Source organism: Cyprinodon variegatus, unplaced genomic scaffold, assembly GCF_000732505.1.
Source record: "Cyprinodon variegatus isolate N-32 unplaced genomic scaffold, C_variegatus-1.0 Scaffold364, whole genome shotgun sequence".
NCBI lineage: Eukaryota > Metazoa > Chordata > Actinopteri > Cyprinodontiformes > Cyprinodontidae > Cyprinodon > Cyprinodon variegatus.
In genome coordinates this window covers 462,892-480,745 of record NW_015150817.1, presented here as the reverse complement: position 1 = coordinate 480,745, position 17,854 = coordinate 462,892, and the positions used below count along the sequence as shown (strand labels likewise).

The 17,854-nt window shown below is 37.2% G+C and overlaps 1 protein-coding gene and 1 long non-coding RNA gene across 3 annotated transcripts in view; one reads left to right on the top strand and one right to left on the bottom strand.

Annotated features, from left to right (window-relative positions):
* LOC107092053 overlaps positions 1 to 17,854 on the bottom strand; it is a 258,975-nt gene that overhangs the window by 96,680 nt on the left and 144,441 nt on the right. The window lies entirely within an intron of this gene.
* The window catches only part of gpr156 (G protein-coupled receptor 156), a 20,689-nt gene continuing 12,956 nt past the window's right edge, over positions 10,122 to 17,854 (top strand). The window contains exons 1-2 of one of the 2 annotated variants that reach the window (XM_015386321.1): positions 10,122 to 10,315; positions 13,899 to 14,052. In XM_015386321.1, coding sequence (XP_015241807.1) covers positions 13,936 to 14,052 — 117 coding nt within the window. In that variant the 5' untranslated portion in view covers positions 10,122 to 10,315; positions 13,899 to 13,935. Of the gene's footprint in view, positions 10,316 to 13,898; positions 14,053 to 17,854 lie in introns of those variants that run through there. The other variant, XM_015386322.1, reaches the window with a different exon arrangement.

Genomic DNA, 17,854 nt, shown 5'->3' with positions numbered 1-17,854 from the left:
ACCCATTTCTGGTCCTAATCTCAGCTTTTTTTTTTTTTATTCTTTTCATTTATTCAAAGTATGTCACAATTTTTTTTGTTTTGTTTTGTTTTCTTGGTTGTTTTCAGCTGTCTTTAACCAAACTACTGCTGGGTTCTTATGTACTTCCACTATTTCACTTCTCACCCTCAAACTAGCCGGCTCCAAGAACACACGCCCCTACTGCACCCTGTTGGCTGAGTTTGCAGGTCACACAAGAAGATGTTGCTGCAAATGCAGCCTCAGATGTGAGTTCAAATTCACTAGGGATGCAGATCTTCTTTATTGGTTACACGGAAAATGTAATAATTTATCATCCTCCTGTGAGCCTTTTTCTTAATTAATTTGGAGTCATGTGGGTTTTTTTTTGAAGTAGAGCAAAAAATATCCTACAAAAGAAGATTTCATTTTCATCTTTATGAAACTTTTTATGTTTTTCCTAAAAGCTAAAAATACTAAAAAAAACTGTTGATTATTTGAAATGGCAACCCATTTTGTGTAGCAGATATTTGAAAATAAAAAGGTCATGTCATATATGCGGCTCTAAATGACTCGCTTAGCTGGACTCGGCAAAATGGCTCTTTGGATTTAAGAGATTGCAATTACGGCACAATTTCAGGAACCAGATGACTTCCATAGCCATCAGAAAATCCTTGAAGAGAATATTTCTCATGTGTGACCTAAAGCTCAAATTCATTGCAATTATGAAAGGGGGCAATCATATAACAAGTCTATCTCTGAGTGGTTCTTATAAAAAAAAACAATGCTTTAGATTCGTCTAGTGAAAAGCCAAGAACTAAAATTATTTTTTGTGGCTCTGACCCTAAACAGGCCATTCATACTTTATTCCAATGAGGCTGAATTAAAAACTTTTTGCTCCGCACTGATGTTAAAGTCTCATTGCCACCTGTACTACAAACAATTATTAGGTATAGGAGAAATTTTTATTTTATCACAGGTTAATTTGGAAAAGTGCATTTTAATGGTAAAATAAATAACTATTTATAAACAACCATTAGCATTAACATTTAGCTGTGACAAAACAAGCAAAACCTGAAGAAACCAATTAGGAAGAAGAAGGCTGGAATCTTGTCACTCACTACCTGCCTTGTGCATATAACCTACTTTGACCTTGCTGGTAACAATATATAGAATACTTTAGGTGATCAGAAAGCTCCAGGAAAACTCTCTGATGTAGCGATACTGTAATCCTCTTATCGGCCTCAGTTAGAAGCATTCCAGCTCATATTAGCTCACTTATTCAGTGTGTTTTGACGTGCACACACCAGACCCCACACGACTAGCTTCAAATTCACACTGCGGACACCCTCACAACAATCAAGCCTTATCCTTAAAGTTATTCTGCAAATCCTTAAGGGAGAAATTCTACATCCAGAGCTGAGAGGAGGTGGTTGATTAACGGTGAAACATGTATTGAGCATTTATGTTTCTGTTTTTTTGGGGTACATCTTTCTTTTTTCTGTAAACAGCTTTACAGAGACGGAGAATAGAAAGTGTATGTTGTAAAAATAGTTAACTCTATAAAGAAGCTGCATTTTTCACAGTGAGGTGCACTTAATAAGCACATTGTCAACAATGTGTATAAAAGTTGCTGATACATTTTTTTGTTATTTTATAACAGCATATAAAGTACCAATTTTTGTAACTTCAATTGATCACTGATTAATAACTAATCCAGGGGTTGTTTTCTATTGATGTAAATATTATGTGGCACAGAGACAAATCTCTAGCAGGAGCTCTGCATAATGTAAAATACAGAAAGACATGAGGTTTACATAAGAAAGTAGCTGCTCAGCTACTTTTTTTTTTCTCAAGTCAGAATTTAGTGAAAATGTTTGACAAGTAGAACCTGATAACCTGAGCAAGGATGCAGGTAAATCTTGCCAGCAGGTGTTTTATTCTTCTAAGGACAGTAAGAGAGGCAAAGAAAAGAGACAGAAAAATATTTTGTTTGCTGGGGTCAGCAAGTAAAGCAACCATTAGAGACAATCTACTATCTACTGCTAACTGATTGTTTGGGAGGAGTGTCAGGGAAATGCTTTTTTCTGTCTCATCATCACAACTGTAAACATGTGGAGTTTCCTAAATGCTTCTGGGACTTTAACTGGAACTCTGTGCTTTGGTTAGATGAGACCAAGATTGAGCTTTTAACAAGGATCCTGCTGAAAGATGCAGTGGAGGATCTGCAGTATGCTTTTGCCCTGACAACAAACACTTTAAAATATCAGCTCGTTTTCTTTTAAATCTGGTGGGTTCCAAGCAAACGATAAAATAACTCATAGTCTTAAATGGAGTGGTAAGAGATCTCCATCTCTGTATGTTCCAAGCTGTGAAATGTCACAGAAAAAGACATTAGACAGGGAATACGCTGTTATGTAACAATTTCACGGTGGAACTGACAATAAATATGATACATAAACTTGGAAATTAATTACATATATTTCTTTTGTGTAATACTTTACATAGTTTGCATGGAAAGGTGACCTGTCCAGGGTGTGTGAGAGGTCCCCCCATGACCCTGATAGACGGGTAGTAGGCAAAGCATTGATAGTATATATTTTCCTGCTTAAAGTAAAAGCTTAATTTCTCTCTTTTTCTGTATCAGTTATGGTTCTACCAAGTTAAATCTTTTCAATGTGTTTTTATTGTTGGATCTAAAACAGTAAGTAAGCATTTCCAGAGGAATGATGCAAACAGTCAATTATTAAGTTAATTTTTTCCATGCAGTTTAAAGAGAAATGAAAACAGATCTGTTTTGTGTCAAAATGTAGCATCTATGAGTCATGATAAATATTTATATATAATCATTTACCATTAAAGAAAATACTACACATAACCATAACAAACACCATTAGTAAATATGCAGCAGAATGAAAAATGATGAAATCTATGAATGTATGAATGCATGATTTAGATTAAAGGAGAAGAATTATCTGCACACACTGGGTAAACAGAAAAGGGTGTAAGAGAATTAGACAGGAAACACTTTAGAAGTCATTTCTAGGTAAAACTACACAATCCAATGTTTAGTGCTTTAATGTCACTGATTTCATGTGGCTCCAGCACTGTGCCACACATGTGAACCTTAAAATACACCAGGAGTTCTTTCAAGAAACCGTAATGAGCATTAAGCTAATTCCAACTTTAACACCAAATCCTCATAGAGAAGAAAAAAACACCTAAGATATTTGAAGTAAACGTAATTGGTTTGATGTTGCTTTGCATTGTATTTTTTCATTTTAGCCTTATAATCAATTGCAGTCATTAAAAATGCATAGACTAAAGCTTTTAAACCGAAAGTGGGTTTTTTTTCTAAGCTGCATGAATCAATATTTATTATAAGGCTATTGTTCGAAATCAGGAGCATAAATATAGCTCATGTCAAATCAAGATAGATTCTGAATATTACATCTACACAAATGATTTTAGATTAAAAAAAAAAAAAGCAGATTAGTAAAGCAACAATGCTCTTGATTTAGCTTAGAATTTATAACCTTCTTTTTCAAGCACATTTTTATAACATACAATGTAGGCACGCAGACAGGCAGGTAGGTGGGTATAAATGTATTGAACCTGCAAGAAATTCTATTGGGAGAGTTTTAATAAAATAAAAATAGAATTCTATTATAACAGTCATATGAAAGATAAAACTATATAAAATATAAAGATGTGGAACATGAACGCTTTTACAGCGGTTTTTGGGACCTAATGTCCTGCGTGTGTCTCTGCTTTAGCACACCTGCATCAAATGATGTACTCCCTTTTCAGCAGCTAGCATTAGCTTCAGAGGCCTGCTAATCACCCATTTATTTAAGTCAGGTGTGTGGAGGCAGGGAAATACCTAAAACATGCAACCTAGTGTGTCCTGAGGTGCAAGTTTGAAAACCACTTCTTTAAGACACAATATAAGATATCTTTTTTGCTCCAGGAGCTTTTTCTTTAAAACCACAAAATAGGTTTTGCAAACATTAATGCAAGTTAATAGTGTGCAACAAAAAAAAACACAACTGGTTGCTAGGTAGCTTTGATTTAAGTGAAGGTGGACAAACCTGGGCATGCCAGAAAAACATTCAGCACTGGGCTAAAAGGCTTAAGTGATGCCTCACATACAGAACAATGCCTTATCCACCCACACAAAGTCAAACACTGCACAGAGGTGGGACCTGCTGGCACTGTGGTCGCGTGTTAAACTACATATGCAGATGCTTCCATGTCAGGAAACAGAGGTACAGCCCATCAGGAGTGGTTCAACAGGAAACAACATGGGATGAGCATAAAAACTTCATATTTTTGTTAGTTTTACTTCCCGCTGATACATGAGTCCAGTAAAACAGAGAGGGTGTCACTGACACCTCTACTTGGTAATTATAAAGTCTAAATGTTTGATTGATCTCTTGTAACCTCAGTAGACCTACGTGTGTCCTGTTTCATCCTCCTCAGCCAACTTCTGTGCTTTGACTTGTGCTTTCTGAGTGGCGGTTCCTTGTCCTAAGTTAAAATATTTAAGATCCCAGTAATCTGAGAACAACTGCTGTCCACCTGCTGCTGCTGCTGTAGTCCAACCGAACCTGATCACCACAGAAACCTGAGGATGATATAAGCTTTAGGTGTAACAGAGCTGCTAGGAGGATATTTATCCAATGCTCAGTCAAAATTTATTTAAAAACCTAATTACATAACATAAACATTTGGGTCAAATGTTGCTATTTATATAAAGACAGCTGAGCTATGCAGATAGGTTGTTCTTCTGCTGCTCTGAATTATACTGTCTAGTTCGACTTATCACTCGTTATTGGTTTATATTTCCTTATGTTTGTGATTTTTGGATTTGTCTCTGAATACTCTTTTCTTTTTCGGGGAAATCAAGGAAAAAATAGTCTCTGGGGAACCTTTTGTGCAATTTTACGAGCAGAATAGGAATATCTTAAATAACTAGAACTGGAAGTTGTAGTTAATTAATGGGTCATTCAAATCCCAGGTAAAACCCAATTAATGATTATTAGTTAAATTATTATAACAAAAATCAGCTTATTTAGCAAGACTCTTTATTCTCCTACTCAAGGTTGGACTCCTGGACAGGCTGTTAAAATCCAGTCGGCTTTTAACCCATTTAGTAAGTTAGACTATGGTTATCAGCAGAGTTATTTATCACTAACCAAAGGAAACTGTTTCTGTTTCTTCAAGTGTTGACCAAAAAGGGCCTGGATCTGGCTCTGAGTGATACATTTTCACTGTATGAAAAATCAAAGACAACCACAGGTAAGAAATATTGGTATCACCTAATAATACCCATTACAGTAATATTTTTATCTAGTAGCTATGATAACACTACACACTACTGAAAAAAAGCACAAGGTAAATTAAACGCTTTTAAAAAGGGGGGAAAGGGGTCTAAGAATCCGTTCAGAATCTCTAAGGAATGGTAAAGTCTTGATGGATTTCAGGGTATCCTTTAAAATAGCAGCAAATAAAAGTAAATGACAACTGGAATAACAACTAAAGCAGTGTCCTTAATTGCAATCAAAACACTGAAACTTCGTTTGGTTTTACAGTGAATAGTGAAACATGACTGGGAAATAACATAAAACGTAGCAGCACTAGAGCAAAATGATTTAGCTCAGATGATATCAGGAGACCAGGCTACGAGGCGGGGCCGATCCAGGACAAAAGGTTGGCGTTGTCCTAAGATGGCCGCCCCACGTATACGCATGCCTGATGAGGTAGCCAAAGGCAAACAGTGCTCTCCAATCAAACTTTAGCACCCTGACTCTTCAGACAAAGGCAAAATAAACAGAGCACTGATCATTCACAGTCAGGCTCACTGAGCAGTAGCATTCAGTTCAGACGTCTTTTACTTTAAAACCATCAACAGTTGAAGAGAAGAAGCAGATGGATCCTGTCTGTTAAACCAGGTAAGTGACCCACTCTGATAATCATCTCCTGTCAGATGATCGTGGTCACTTACCTGCCTTTCTCCCTCCAGAGTGTCAGTGATTGGGCTGTGCCCCGCCCCTCTTTCCCTGCAGTCGGTGCAGCTCCTCAGATCCATAGCAGCCCGTTTCTGTTCTGTTTGATTCCTGTTTTGTTTTATAAATGTTTTTAACTTTCCTACTGACTGTCTCATCTTGAATACTGGGTCCATCTGTCTCACATTCATGACAGCTTTAAGAGGACATCTCCTGACAGCAAAGTCTGACAGCTTTGTCACAGTGGCACCTCGGCAACAGTCGGGGCCACCACTGTTCCACTAGCAATGAACAAGCTTTCACCAAGCAAAAAACCCCATGTTTTTTCTCATCTGCTTCAGAGCAGGCAAGATCCCACTGAAAATACACTACATTCAGGCAGAAAGACTTCTTAATTTGAATGCACATGTTTGTTTCGCACCTTTTGTTTTAGATCAACTGGAGCAAAACTGTATGGAAGACATTTCTAATATGCAGCTCACAGAACACAATTTGTGTACTTGTATTTGTGAATTTGAAAAGGCGTACCTTTTTTGTAACTGTGATAGATAAAAAAATCTACAATTACAAAACATCAAAGTTACAATGCAAAAATACTTTTGCAACAATAGTTCTGGACCATTTGGAGAAAACTGAGAATGTAAGAGGTTTTTGACGTGCAACTTACAGAACACAATTTTGTTCTTGTACTATAATTTGAAGTGGTGTAACTTTTTTGTAATCGTGAAAGATAGAAAAAAACTGTACAATTACAAAGCTCCAAAGTTAGAATTCACAAATAGTTTTGCTACCATAGTGCTGGACCATTTAGAGCAAAACTGTGATTGTAAGAGCTTTTGATGTGCAACTTGTATAACACAATTTGTGTACTTATAATTAATATATGAACAGGAGTGAAAATGAATTTACTTGTGATTTTTTTTTTATTCAACAATTACACTTCTCAAAAAAATTAAAGGAACACTTTGAAAGCACATCAGATCTCAATTGGGAAAAAAATCATGCTGTTAATTTATACTGATATGGACTGGGTCATGTGTTAGGAAAAAAAGGATGCCACATTATTTGATGGAAATGAAAATTATCAACCTACAGAGGGCTGAATTCAAAGACACCACAAAAATTACAGTGAAAAAATGATGCGGCAGGCCAGTCCATTTTGCTAAAATTTCAATGCAGCAACTCAAAATGGTATTCAGTCTTTTGAATGGTCCCTATGTGCATGTATGCATGCCTGATAACATCAGGGCATACTCCTAATGAGACGACGGATGGAGTCCTGGAGTATCTCCTCCCAGATCTGGACCACGGCATCACTGAGCTACTGGACAGTTTGAGTGCAACCTGGCGGCGTAGGATGGATCTAAACATAATGTCCCAGAGGTGTTCTATTGGATTTAGGTCAGGCGAGCGTGGGGGCCAATCAATCAATTCCTTCATCCTCCAGGAACTGCCTGCATACTCTCGCCACATGAGGCCGGGCATTGTCGAGCACCAGGAGGAACCCAGGACCCATCTGACAATGGGTGCAAGGATTTCATCCCGATACCTAATGGCAGTCAGGGTGCCGTTGTCTAGCCTGTATAGGTCTTTGCGTCCCTCCATGGATATGCCTCCCCAGACCATCACTGACCCACCACCAAACCGGTCATGCTGAACGATGTTACAGGCAGCCTAACGTTATCCACGGCTTCTCCAGACCCTTTCACGTCTGTCACATGAGCTCAGGGTGAACCTGCTCTCATCTGTGAAAAGCACAGGGCGCCAGTGGCGGACTTGCCAATTCCGGTGTTCAGTTGCAAATGCCAGTGGAGCACCAAGGTGCCGGGCAGTGAGCACAGGGCCCACTAGAGGACGTTGGGCCCTCATGCCACCCTTGTGAAGTCTGTTTCTGAGTGTTTGGACAGAGACATTCACACCAGTGGCCTGCTGGAGGTCATTTTGTAGGGCTCTGGCAGTGCTCCTCCTGCTCCTCCTTGCACAAAGGAGCAGATATCGGTTCTGCTGATGGGTTGTAGACCTTCTACGGCCCTGTCCAGCTCTCTTGGAGTAACTGCCTGTCTCCTGGAATCTCCTCTATGTTCTTGAGATTGTGCTGGGAGACTCAGCAAACCTTCTGGCTGTGGCGCGTATTGATGTGTCTTCCTGGAGGAGTTGGTCTGCCTTTGCAACCTCTGTAGGGTCCAGGTAGCGCCTCATGCTAACAGTAGTGACAGTGACCCTAGCCAAATGCAAAACTGGATAAAAAGACTCAGAAAAGATGAGGAGGGGAAAAACTGTCAGTGGTCTCCACCTGTAAAACCATTCCTGTTTTGATGGCTGTCTCGTTGTTGCCCCTCTAGTGTACTTGTTGTTAATTTAATTAACACCAAAGCAGCTGAAACTGATTAACAACCCCCTCTGCTACTTACCTGACCAAATCAATCTCCCAGAAGTTTAATGAACTTGATTTTTTAGTAGTGTACATAATAAATTCCCACCTACAATGCACAAATAGATTTTATTCAAAATTACCTTCATATTTTTATGTCTTCAAGTCATGCTGTTAGTCTTTGAACAGTAATGGATAAATTTCATGTAGATTTATAGACAGATATAACCAATGCCGTAATGACACAACATTATCTGGGTGGGCCCCATATGTGCCACAACACAAATCTGCCATGTGTTGGGGTATAAATAAGGTCCGGTCAGTCACTCTAGTATCAGATGGGTAAAAAGTAATTTTTCACACCGTTACATCTGCAAAGATGTCCACAATTGCATAGGGGGCCATCCAGGTGTCAGTTACAGGGCCCCCAAGAGGTCGGGGGCCCCTAAGCAACTGCAGTCTCTGCTCACCGATATTTACGCCATTGGATATAGCAGATTATCATCAGCAGGACAGTTGAAATTAATGCCATGCTATCTAACAATTCTATTAGTTTGGAACATATATAGAAAGATAATTGGTCCTAGCACTGATCCCTGTGGTACGCCACATTAACGTGAACAAACAGAAATTTGTCAGATAAATTACATTCAAACCAGCCAAGTGACATTCCCTTAATTCCAACAAAGTATTTAAGCCTTTCTTAAGTTCAAAGGATGTAAAACTTCCAAATCTGTAACATTTTGGGGGGACTTCAGCTAAAATATATAGGCTACAACGGGTAGAACTTCATGTTTAGAACAAAAAAAAAATATATTATTTGTCAGCTAAGAGTAAGTCTTTCATCACCCACCCACTCACCATGCACACGAACCAGCAGTTCTTATGTTTCATTATTGTAAACGGCCTCACTAAATTAGGATTTCATATAAAGGGCAAACGCGTAATTTTGAAGAGCAGGTTCGTCGAGTGGATTCGTGCCTCTCGGTAGTTCCTGCGGGTTCCTTTTTAACGTTATATTCAGGGCATAAAGATCTGAATGCTTGCCTTAAACATACGAAAAAAAACAGCTTGTTTATAAGCAATAGAGAACAAGACGAGGGTCAGAGAAAGTGGCCCGATGATTAAGGGAAAAATCCGCATATTGTTCCCTTTTGTGGACGATAATCCACGCATGTCTTCCGTTTCCCCTCTTCGCAGCTGTCAGCGGTGGCACTCCCTCATCAGGAATGACAGTAGTGTGTGTGAAGGCTCCCACAGTAAATCTCTGTGACATCTTAATAACAACGTTATGTCTCTTATAGCTTGCGGAACAAATGCGCCAATATCTAAGTTGGCGCATTTGGAACCGAGGATAAAGTCGTGGGCTGATTTGATTTCTCAGCCTGCAAAAACATCATTTTGTCAGGAGAATCATAGATGATTAAAAAAGGAAAACAAATTGAATATAATTTATGTTTCCAATGAAACAAGAAGCATGTTTGTTTGCTTTAGTGCAGAGATAATGTGCCGCCCGTGCGTCCTATGCGCCATATGGTCCCCAGGGGTCTTTGATACACCCACCCCTGGGTTTTATCACACGTTGAGGGGCAGGGATTTTTATTTTTTATATCTATTTTCTTTTTTTTTCATGTGGAGAGAGGGGTAAAAGTAACCTCCTCTTCTGACACACTCCCTTGCCTTCCTCCCTCCCCCATCTCTACCTTCAGGCTCAAATGAAACTTCTGCAGTCTGCTGAGCATTTTCATGAGTGACAGGATCTTCTCAGGCTGACAGTTTTGACGGATATTGCCTGATATCATCCTTAAAGACCATGTAGCAACTCTCGACATCCTGCACCTCTATTTATTTCTTTTATTCATCAAAACTTTTTGGAGATTTAAGCGATGGAGTTTGACGCAGGACGGCGCGATGGAGCCCTTCACCATCGAAAACCGAGGTTTGTACCTTGAGACAGTTTTATCTTCTCAATCTTTTCTCTTTTCATATCTTTTTATTCTTATTTACTGTATTTTTACAGCTTTAAATTTACATTTTAAACCTTGGATTTTAGTTGTTTTGTGTGCGTAAAGGCGTGCGTAAATGTATCTTCCACCAAAAAGGCTGATTTAACCACATGTTAATTCGAATGCATTTAAAATAGATTTAACAATTTCGATTTTTCTGTTGTAAATCTTTTTATTGCATACAAATTTGCGATTTTAAGAAAAGTTTCAAATGTAAGTTGTAGACTACCCCATGGGATTGATTTATGACAAAATTTGTAGTTGAAGGAGCCCCATTGTGCTGTGCGCAAGATCCAAGGTACTCTTTTTGTGACTGCCTGTAATTCCATTCTAACTCAGATTAAAAAACAAACTGATCAACGGATTATGGACTAGTAAAGAATGTTTTAATTTTCCTTGCTGAATAGGATCTAAATCTGGTAGTTGTTCTAATCTTAGGGGGAAAAAAGAATGATTGACAAGTTAATACATCTCTTTATTCCTATTTTTATGAACTCTTAGAAAACCTCAAGTTGCCTTACATTTCCCCCCCCCCTTGGACTCGTGGCCTGTTGGAAAAGCTGGAAAGACGCATATATTCAGTTTTAGTTTTCTTTTTCAAATTGGTTCAGGCTTGTGGCTCTCTATAATTATAGGTGTTCATTTTCCTGTATGAGAGCAAAGCAAAAGGTTTGTGAACAGCGTTGACATTATATCTGAAACATGAAACCTGGCATCAATGCATAGTACAATGGCACATAATAGGTAAGTAGTGACAGCAAAACCTCTAGTTTGAATTTGAGTTTATAACTAGAATTACTTTATAGAGATTCCTCCCATAAAAAGTCTCTATGTAATTCCTGCACAAAGGATATAGCGAGACAAACTACCATCTGAAAAATATAGTGCAACCGTTTTTGGTATTTACTTAATCATATTCAGTTACTCTAACACAATTGTTTTATGTCCTACCCTGCTAATATGAAACAATTATGTTAAAGTAACTAAATATGATTAAGTAAATGCTAAAAATTGTTGCATTATCTAGTATTTATCTTGAGTATAGTCTAAATTATCAGTGTTAGAAAATACAAAAACTTTAATTTGAAAACATAGCAAATTATAACAGAGTTCAAGTCGATCTACTTTCAGCTTTTCTTCTGACCAACATCTAAACTCTACAGAGCAGAAGTAGCAGATTTCCTGTTTTCTAAACAGCTGTCACCACCTATTCAGTGTCCATATCTGTTTGTTTGCAAGGTCACATTGAGAGTACTTGTTGTGGTTTTTGGGCTAGAGGCAAGGAACACCCTGCACAGGTTGGCAGACCATCACAGAGACGCATAGGAAGTAGCCATGCAGATACTCATACCTAAAGGCAATTTAGAGAGGTCGTGTAACAAAGCTGTGATGTTTCTGGACTCGAAAAGCTGGAGTAGCCATCGAGAAACTGATGCATAAGGAGAATATGCAGACTCTATGCAGAAAGATTCAAACTGAGGGCTTTTTGTTTGCTGCAAGTGCTAACAAAGGCCTCAAAGAGCAGCCTACCTGTCATGGGAATATTTTATCTAAAGGACTCTTGATTATATAAGTCTGACTTTTTCCCACATAACCGGTAATCTTTTTTACTCTTGACTGTTCAACTACACTGCAATAATAAAGCAATCAAAAAGTTAGTCTCAGAGGACCATCTCTCAGCCAATCGATCTCTTAAAGTTTGTATTGAATGTAAGAACTATGTTTAAAAATATATATCTTTTTCACAAAATAAACCTTTCAGAATCTTTCAGATTCTGACTGTTTGCTCTCTGCTTTGGCTGTTGGCTTGTTAACCATGTGGTGTCCTTCCCCTTAGGTTAGGATAGTTTCTCTTCTTGAGGTCAAATTTTAAATCGTTTCATAATTTCTTCTGTTTGTGCAACAGCTGCACATGCTGGGATGATAATCAGTTTTATTTACAAATATCAAAGAAAAGTAAAATTGGCTTTTAGGGCTTAACCAAAGAGACTAATGCTTTGTAAGAAAATAACATTTTGCAATCATTAATGTAACCAAAAACAACTGAAATGCAATTGATTTATTTGTATTTCACAGTTTAAATAATTGTTGGACCTGACTCAAAATCTAACAAAATGTTTTCTTTTAAAACTGTTACCAAAAGTCATGTGGGTAAAACAAACAAACAAATTGAATAGAGCAAATGAAAGCTGAACTGTAGACGGGATATAAGCCCATCCCACACACGCTTACACACAGGCAGCTCAGGTATTACTTGTGGTTTAGCCTTCAGGACTTAGGAAGACACTCCTCATGACTTTTATGAACTGTCAAAACATGTCCAGAAAAATGGGAGAAAGAGGAAGTTGCAAGCCATTCTTGTTGCTTACAAAATGACCCCTACTGCCCTCCCACACCCCAAGCAGACTGTTGGGTAGACACCTGCACAGTGGTGGGCTCTTTTCCAAGCTTTAAACTAGACGGCGGGTTTGAAAAACTGGAGGAAATGCCTTTCCCTGACGGTTTTTCCTGCGGGAAGAAGCTGGGCTGTGATCTAAACTTGGACAGTGACGACAGGACATGAACAGGAACCTCAGACATTTCCTAAATGAGTACAGCCTCTTTGTTTAACTGGCCATGTACTTTTTTTTTTAATCATGTGACTTGTTGCATTTTGGATCGTTGAAATCTAAATATTTGTGTCTGTATATGTAATTACTCAGCACATTCAAGGTCATTCAGGCAGCGTTACTCATTTTACATGCACTGAAGAGACGTGCAGCGTCTGAAATCAATCCGCTCACATGAACACTCACCTGTCTGCCAATATCTATCAGTAAAAGGGATCCTAGTCCTGGCATCATGCGAATGAGTCACATCTGCAATTACAATCATCAGACTTAAGTCTAGGTTCAGCACAGAGTATCAGATGTGCCTCATTTTCCAGTCTTCAGCATGTCGGAGCAACCTGCACCTCATAAAAAAAAGAAAAACGCCTCTGGCAGCACTGAAAAACTTTTGTTTCAAGTAAAGTTTACCCCTTCAGTCTCAGACGCTCTAACCAAACAGCTGAGCTGACAGCAGAATTTGTCGACGTGATTAAAAGCTGACTGTCAACCAACTCATTCATTTCTCTGATGACAGAGTGAAACACTGAGGACAAACAGAAACTTCTCTGTTGATCTGTGGTTGTTTTCTATTTTCAGTGCAATGATAGATCATCTTTGGTTTCCCCTCACTCCTCTGGGTCTCTGACATAGCACCACACTGTGGTGTGCACAGGTGTTACAACTGCTGATGCTACATAAACTATTGCTCTGATATGATTGTAACGCAACATATTTCAGCTAAAATAATTAGATAAAGTTCATGTTTTTGTAAAAAAAAAAAAACAAAAAAAACAAAAAGGACAAAATTCCTCAGGATTTAGAAATGTGTGTGCTGAAGTCGTGATTTCTTCTACTCCACTAAAGAAGTGCAACTCATTTAAGTCCCAAATGTGACTTTTTCCTTTTGTTTGGCTTGATTGTTCCACAGGATGTGTTTCTGATAGTGGACAGATTCGGGGCCAGTCATGGAGCCTAAGCTGAACTGCAGCTCCGTGTGTGATTCCCCACTTTGCCTCATCCAGGCTGGATTCAGCAGGCAGGATGGCCAAGACATCCTAAGGAGACTATGCAGACTAAACACGGTAATCTATCTCGCAACCTACATCTATTAGTCTCACTGCTGTGAGACTATTTATACAATATATTACAGTTTACATTTAAATATTTTGAATGATTCTTATAAGCCTGCACTATGTTTAAAAATACCTATTTTTTTAGTTGAATGGGAAAATCCTGCTGTTTTCTTTTTTAACTTCTGGGTATATAGCACTTCATGGAGGAACAATGTTCCCAGTGCCATTTGGAGAGCAGCAGGCCCACAGCACCATAGATCCCTTAACCATACTTCAATAGGCACACATTTCTCTCTGTTTTCTATGTTAAACCAGCCTGAAGTCTTACATGCTGGAAAGCGGTTTTATAGTCTCAGTTTTAAGTTGGCATGCAGATGATGTCTGTGGCTGTTATGGAGAAACAGACAGCTTTGCTGCAGGTTTTCAAATGTAAAAATATACAAATTAAATAAAGAATACCATCCTTCTTACTGTTGGGATGAAACAATACACATAGTTTCTCATCCAGCCTTGTTATTTTAAGTGTTGTTCTGTGAGAAGTATGCTGATGATAGTGATCTTTACTTTTGGGGAAAACGAGCTGGAGGTTGCTGACCAATTATCAAATGAAATGCAAAAAGTTGCAGAATGGTTACAGTCATCTTGCCTGACTTAAAACTTCAATATAACTGTCTCAATGTTTTTTTTTTTCTAAACAAACGTAAAATTACAAAAAGCTCAAGAAATTCAAGTAAATGGACAAAAAAATGATAGACTTGATGAAGTATAAAAATATTAGAAATTCAATAACTACAAAAGCCTCAAATACGTACCTCAGTACTATGATTGTTCTACATCTTCTGTGTTGCTTGTCTAGTTGGGCTTAGGATTCTAAAACATTGTTAGAAGAACTTGAATCATTATATAAAAGAGCCATTAAAATGAATGATAAAAAGCCTCACCAGCACCAAAACTGTAAGGTACAAAGTAAATATAACATTCCAAGTTTTAAGAACCTCTTTAAATATAATCAAATTTCTGCTCTATTTAAAATAATCTACAAAATTGCTGCATGCCATTTGAGAAAATTTATCACACTCAATCCGGAGAGAATTTCTAGAGCCATTCGGTCGACAGCCAGAGCAGAGTGCAGCGTTCCAAGATGCAGAACCGCATTTAGTCAACAATTGTTCTCTGATAAAGTGACACGGCTTTGGAACACTCTTTAAAATGAAATTATTTCATGCACAAACTATAGTATGTTACTGATGTAACAGTGGTTATTATCAAAGCAAAACTGTACTCATTGAAGTGAGGCTTACACTTATTATTCTGTATATATTTTATCAACTTTTGTAAGTATGACATCAATCTGTCCAGGGACTGCAGGTAGAAATTACCTTTACTCCTTTAACCATGACATCTCTTCTTTCTTAGGCTAATGTTTTTTTGTGCATTGTCCCTGATCAAATAAAGAAATTAAATAAAATAAGATCCTAATGTGGACTAACTGTGACCTAATTAAAGATAAATACATAAATAAATAGATGCTCAATTAAGAAACAAGAATACAATTAAATGCACCAGGAGTGGGTGGTGTAAAGGGGAGAATTTCTGCCTACCAATCAAACAAAAATGGCTACCTACCATGGGGATAAAACTGAGCTATATATTAAATACGTAGAAATCAATGGGGAAAAAAACAGCATAATGAGCCCAACACTATAGCCTCTTTAGGCTCAGTTAACTTCTGGTGAATTGACAAATGAATATGAATCTCAGTTGCATTCATTGGTTATTTTTATCCATTTGTGTTCATTCCCTTGTGATTCTATACTGTCTGTGAGACAAAGAATCTCACTGGCTTTAACTTAGGTTTTTGATTACTGATTTAAGGTTTCTAAACATTTTGATCATCTTTAAACAAATAAATGAAGCACGAAACTGCTTCAGTTATGTGTATTTTATAATAGTTGTTAGTTATACTGTTAGGTGAGTTAAAAGTTATTTGCTTTAATTCAATGTAAGATTATTCTTTGACTATAAATGACTGATTTATTTTGAGTCTTCTTAAAACATTTTGTTGCTATGCTAAAAGCATGGGTTTCTGCATCTTATAATACTACTTTTAAATGAGTTTAAATGACTGCAGGTAGAAATGAGCTAACTGTGACCTAATTAAAGATAAATACATAAATAAATAGATGCTCAATTAAGAAACAATGAGTTTAAATGAGTTTAAATGACTGCAGGTAGAAATTAGCTAACTGACCTAATTAAAGATAAATACATAAATAAATAGATGCTCAATTAAGAAACAATGAGTTTAAATGAGTTTAAATGACTGCAGGTNTGACCTAATTAAAGATAAATACATAAATAAATAGATGCTCAATTAAGAAACAATGAGTTTAAATGAGTTTAAATGACTGCAGGTAGAAATTAGCTTTACTCCTATAACCATGACATCTCTTCTTTCTTAGGCTAATGTTTTTTTGCACAAAACTGCTTCAGTGACTTGTATTTTATAATAGTTGTTAGTTATAATGTTAGGTGAGTTAAAAGTTATTTGCTTTAATTCAATGTAAGATTATTCTTTGACTATAAATGACTGATTTATTTTGAGTCTTCTTAAAACATTTGGTTGCTATGCTAAAAGCATGGGGTTCTGTGTCTCATAATACTACTTTTAAATGAGTTAGTGTTATAACACTGATGCTTGTTCAGGTTTCCAGCTACATGCTGCTTCTTGCACATTAGGCAGCAATTTTTATTCCTACAACTAACAACCTTAGGTCTTCTGTTTGATACTTGAATCAGACTTCAAGGCTTGTGGCAGTGTTGTAAAGATTTATTGTCATGCTTTCATTTTCATACACTGATGCATTGTGTTCATATATTTAAATGTTTTGGCTTGATGTTTTTGAGGCTGACACAATTATTTGGAAATCTCTTTAATTTTGCTTGTGATCATGGCAACTATCATGCATGTCAAACAACGGTTATAAACACTGTACCAAGCAAAAGCCGACTAGTATTTTCAATCCAAATCTTCATATTAAAAATTTTCTTGGTCCTTTCACTGCCTATTATTAAAGTTAAACACCGATAACCAGACTAGGAAAGAACATGTAGAGGAAAAGAAAATGAATTAGAATGAGTCCAGCCAAGATACTGGTCTAGTTCTTAGACTCACACAATGTTAGAGGAATTTTCGTAATCATCACTAGCATAAATACTAGGACCAGTTCCTAGCCTCTTTTAGGCTGTGAAGCCCAGTTTCTTCCTACAGTATATGCACCAGTAAACCTCCATGTTGGCTGTAATAGTAATCCAACTGCAAACACAACTTACGTTTCCAGAGATCCCTCTAAATGTTTCGCTTTTAACAGCTTTGAAATCTAAACATATATAATATTGTCTTGTAAATATATAGATAAAAAATATAAAAAATAAAAAAAATTCTTAATGAAAGGTAAAGATGTTCAACTGCTTTCTTTAAAAGATGTCTTTAATTCTAGTTTAATAATTTTTCTGCTTTTATTGTTAATTATACAGCTTAGAGTAAATACAAGTGCTGATATAGTACCAGGATGTACAGTCACATCGACACAAATTAAATCAAATTATCATATTTCAATAAATGTTCAATGTGAGGATAAGATAAAAAATATATATATAATGCCACAAGGAATCCCACTTCTCCTAGCCTCTCTACAAAATGGAAACAGGAAAGACAATGGAACGTGAACTTTACTTAGATAATAGATTTCATTTTATTAACTCGGAAAAAGGCTACAGGAAAAAAGCAAAATACTTAAAGCCAGAGCAG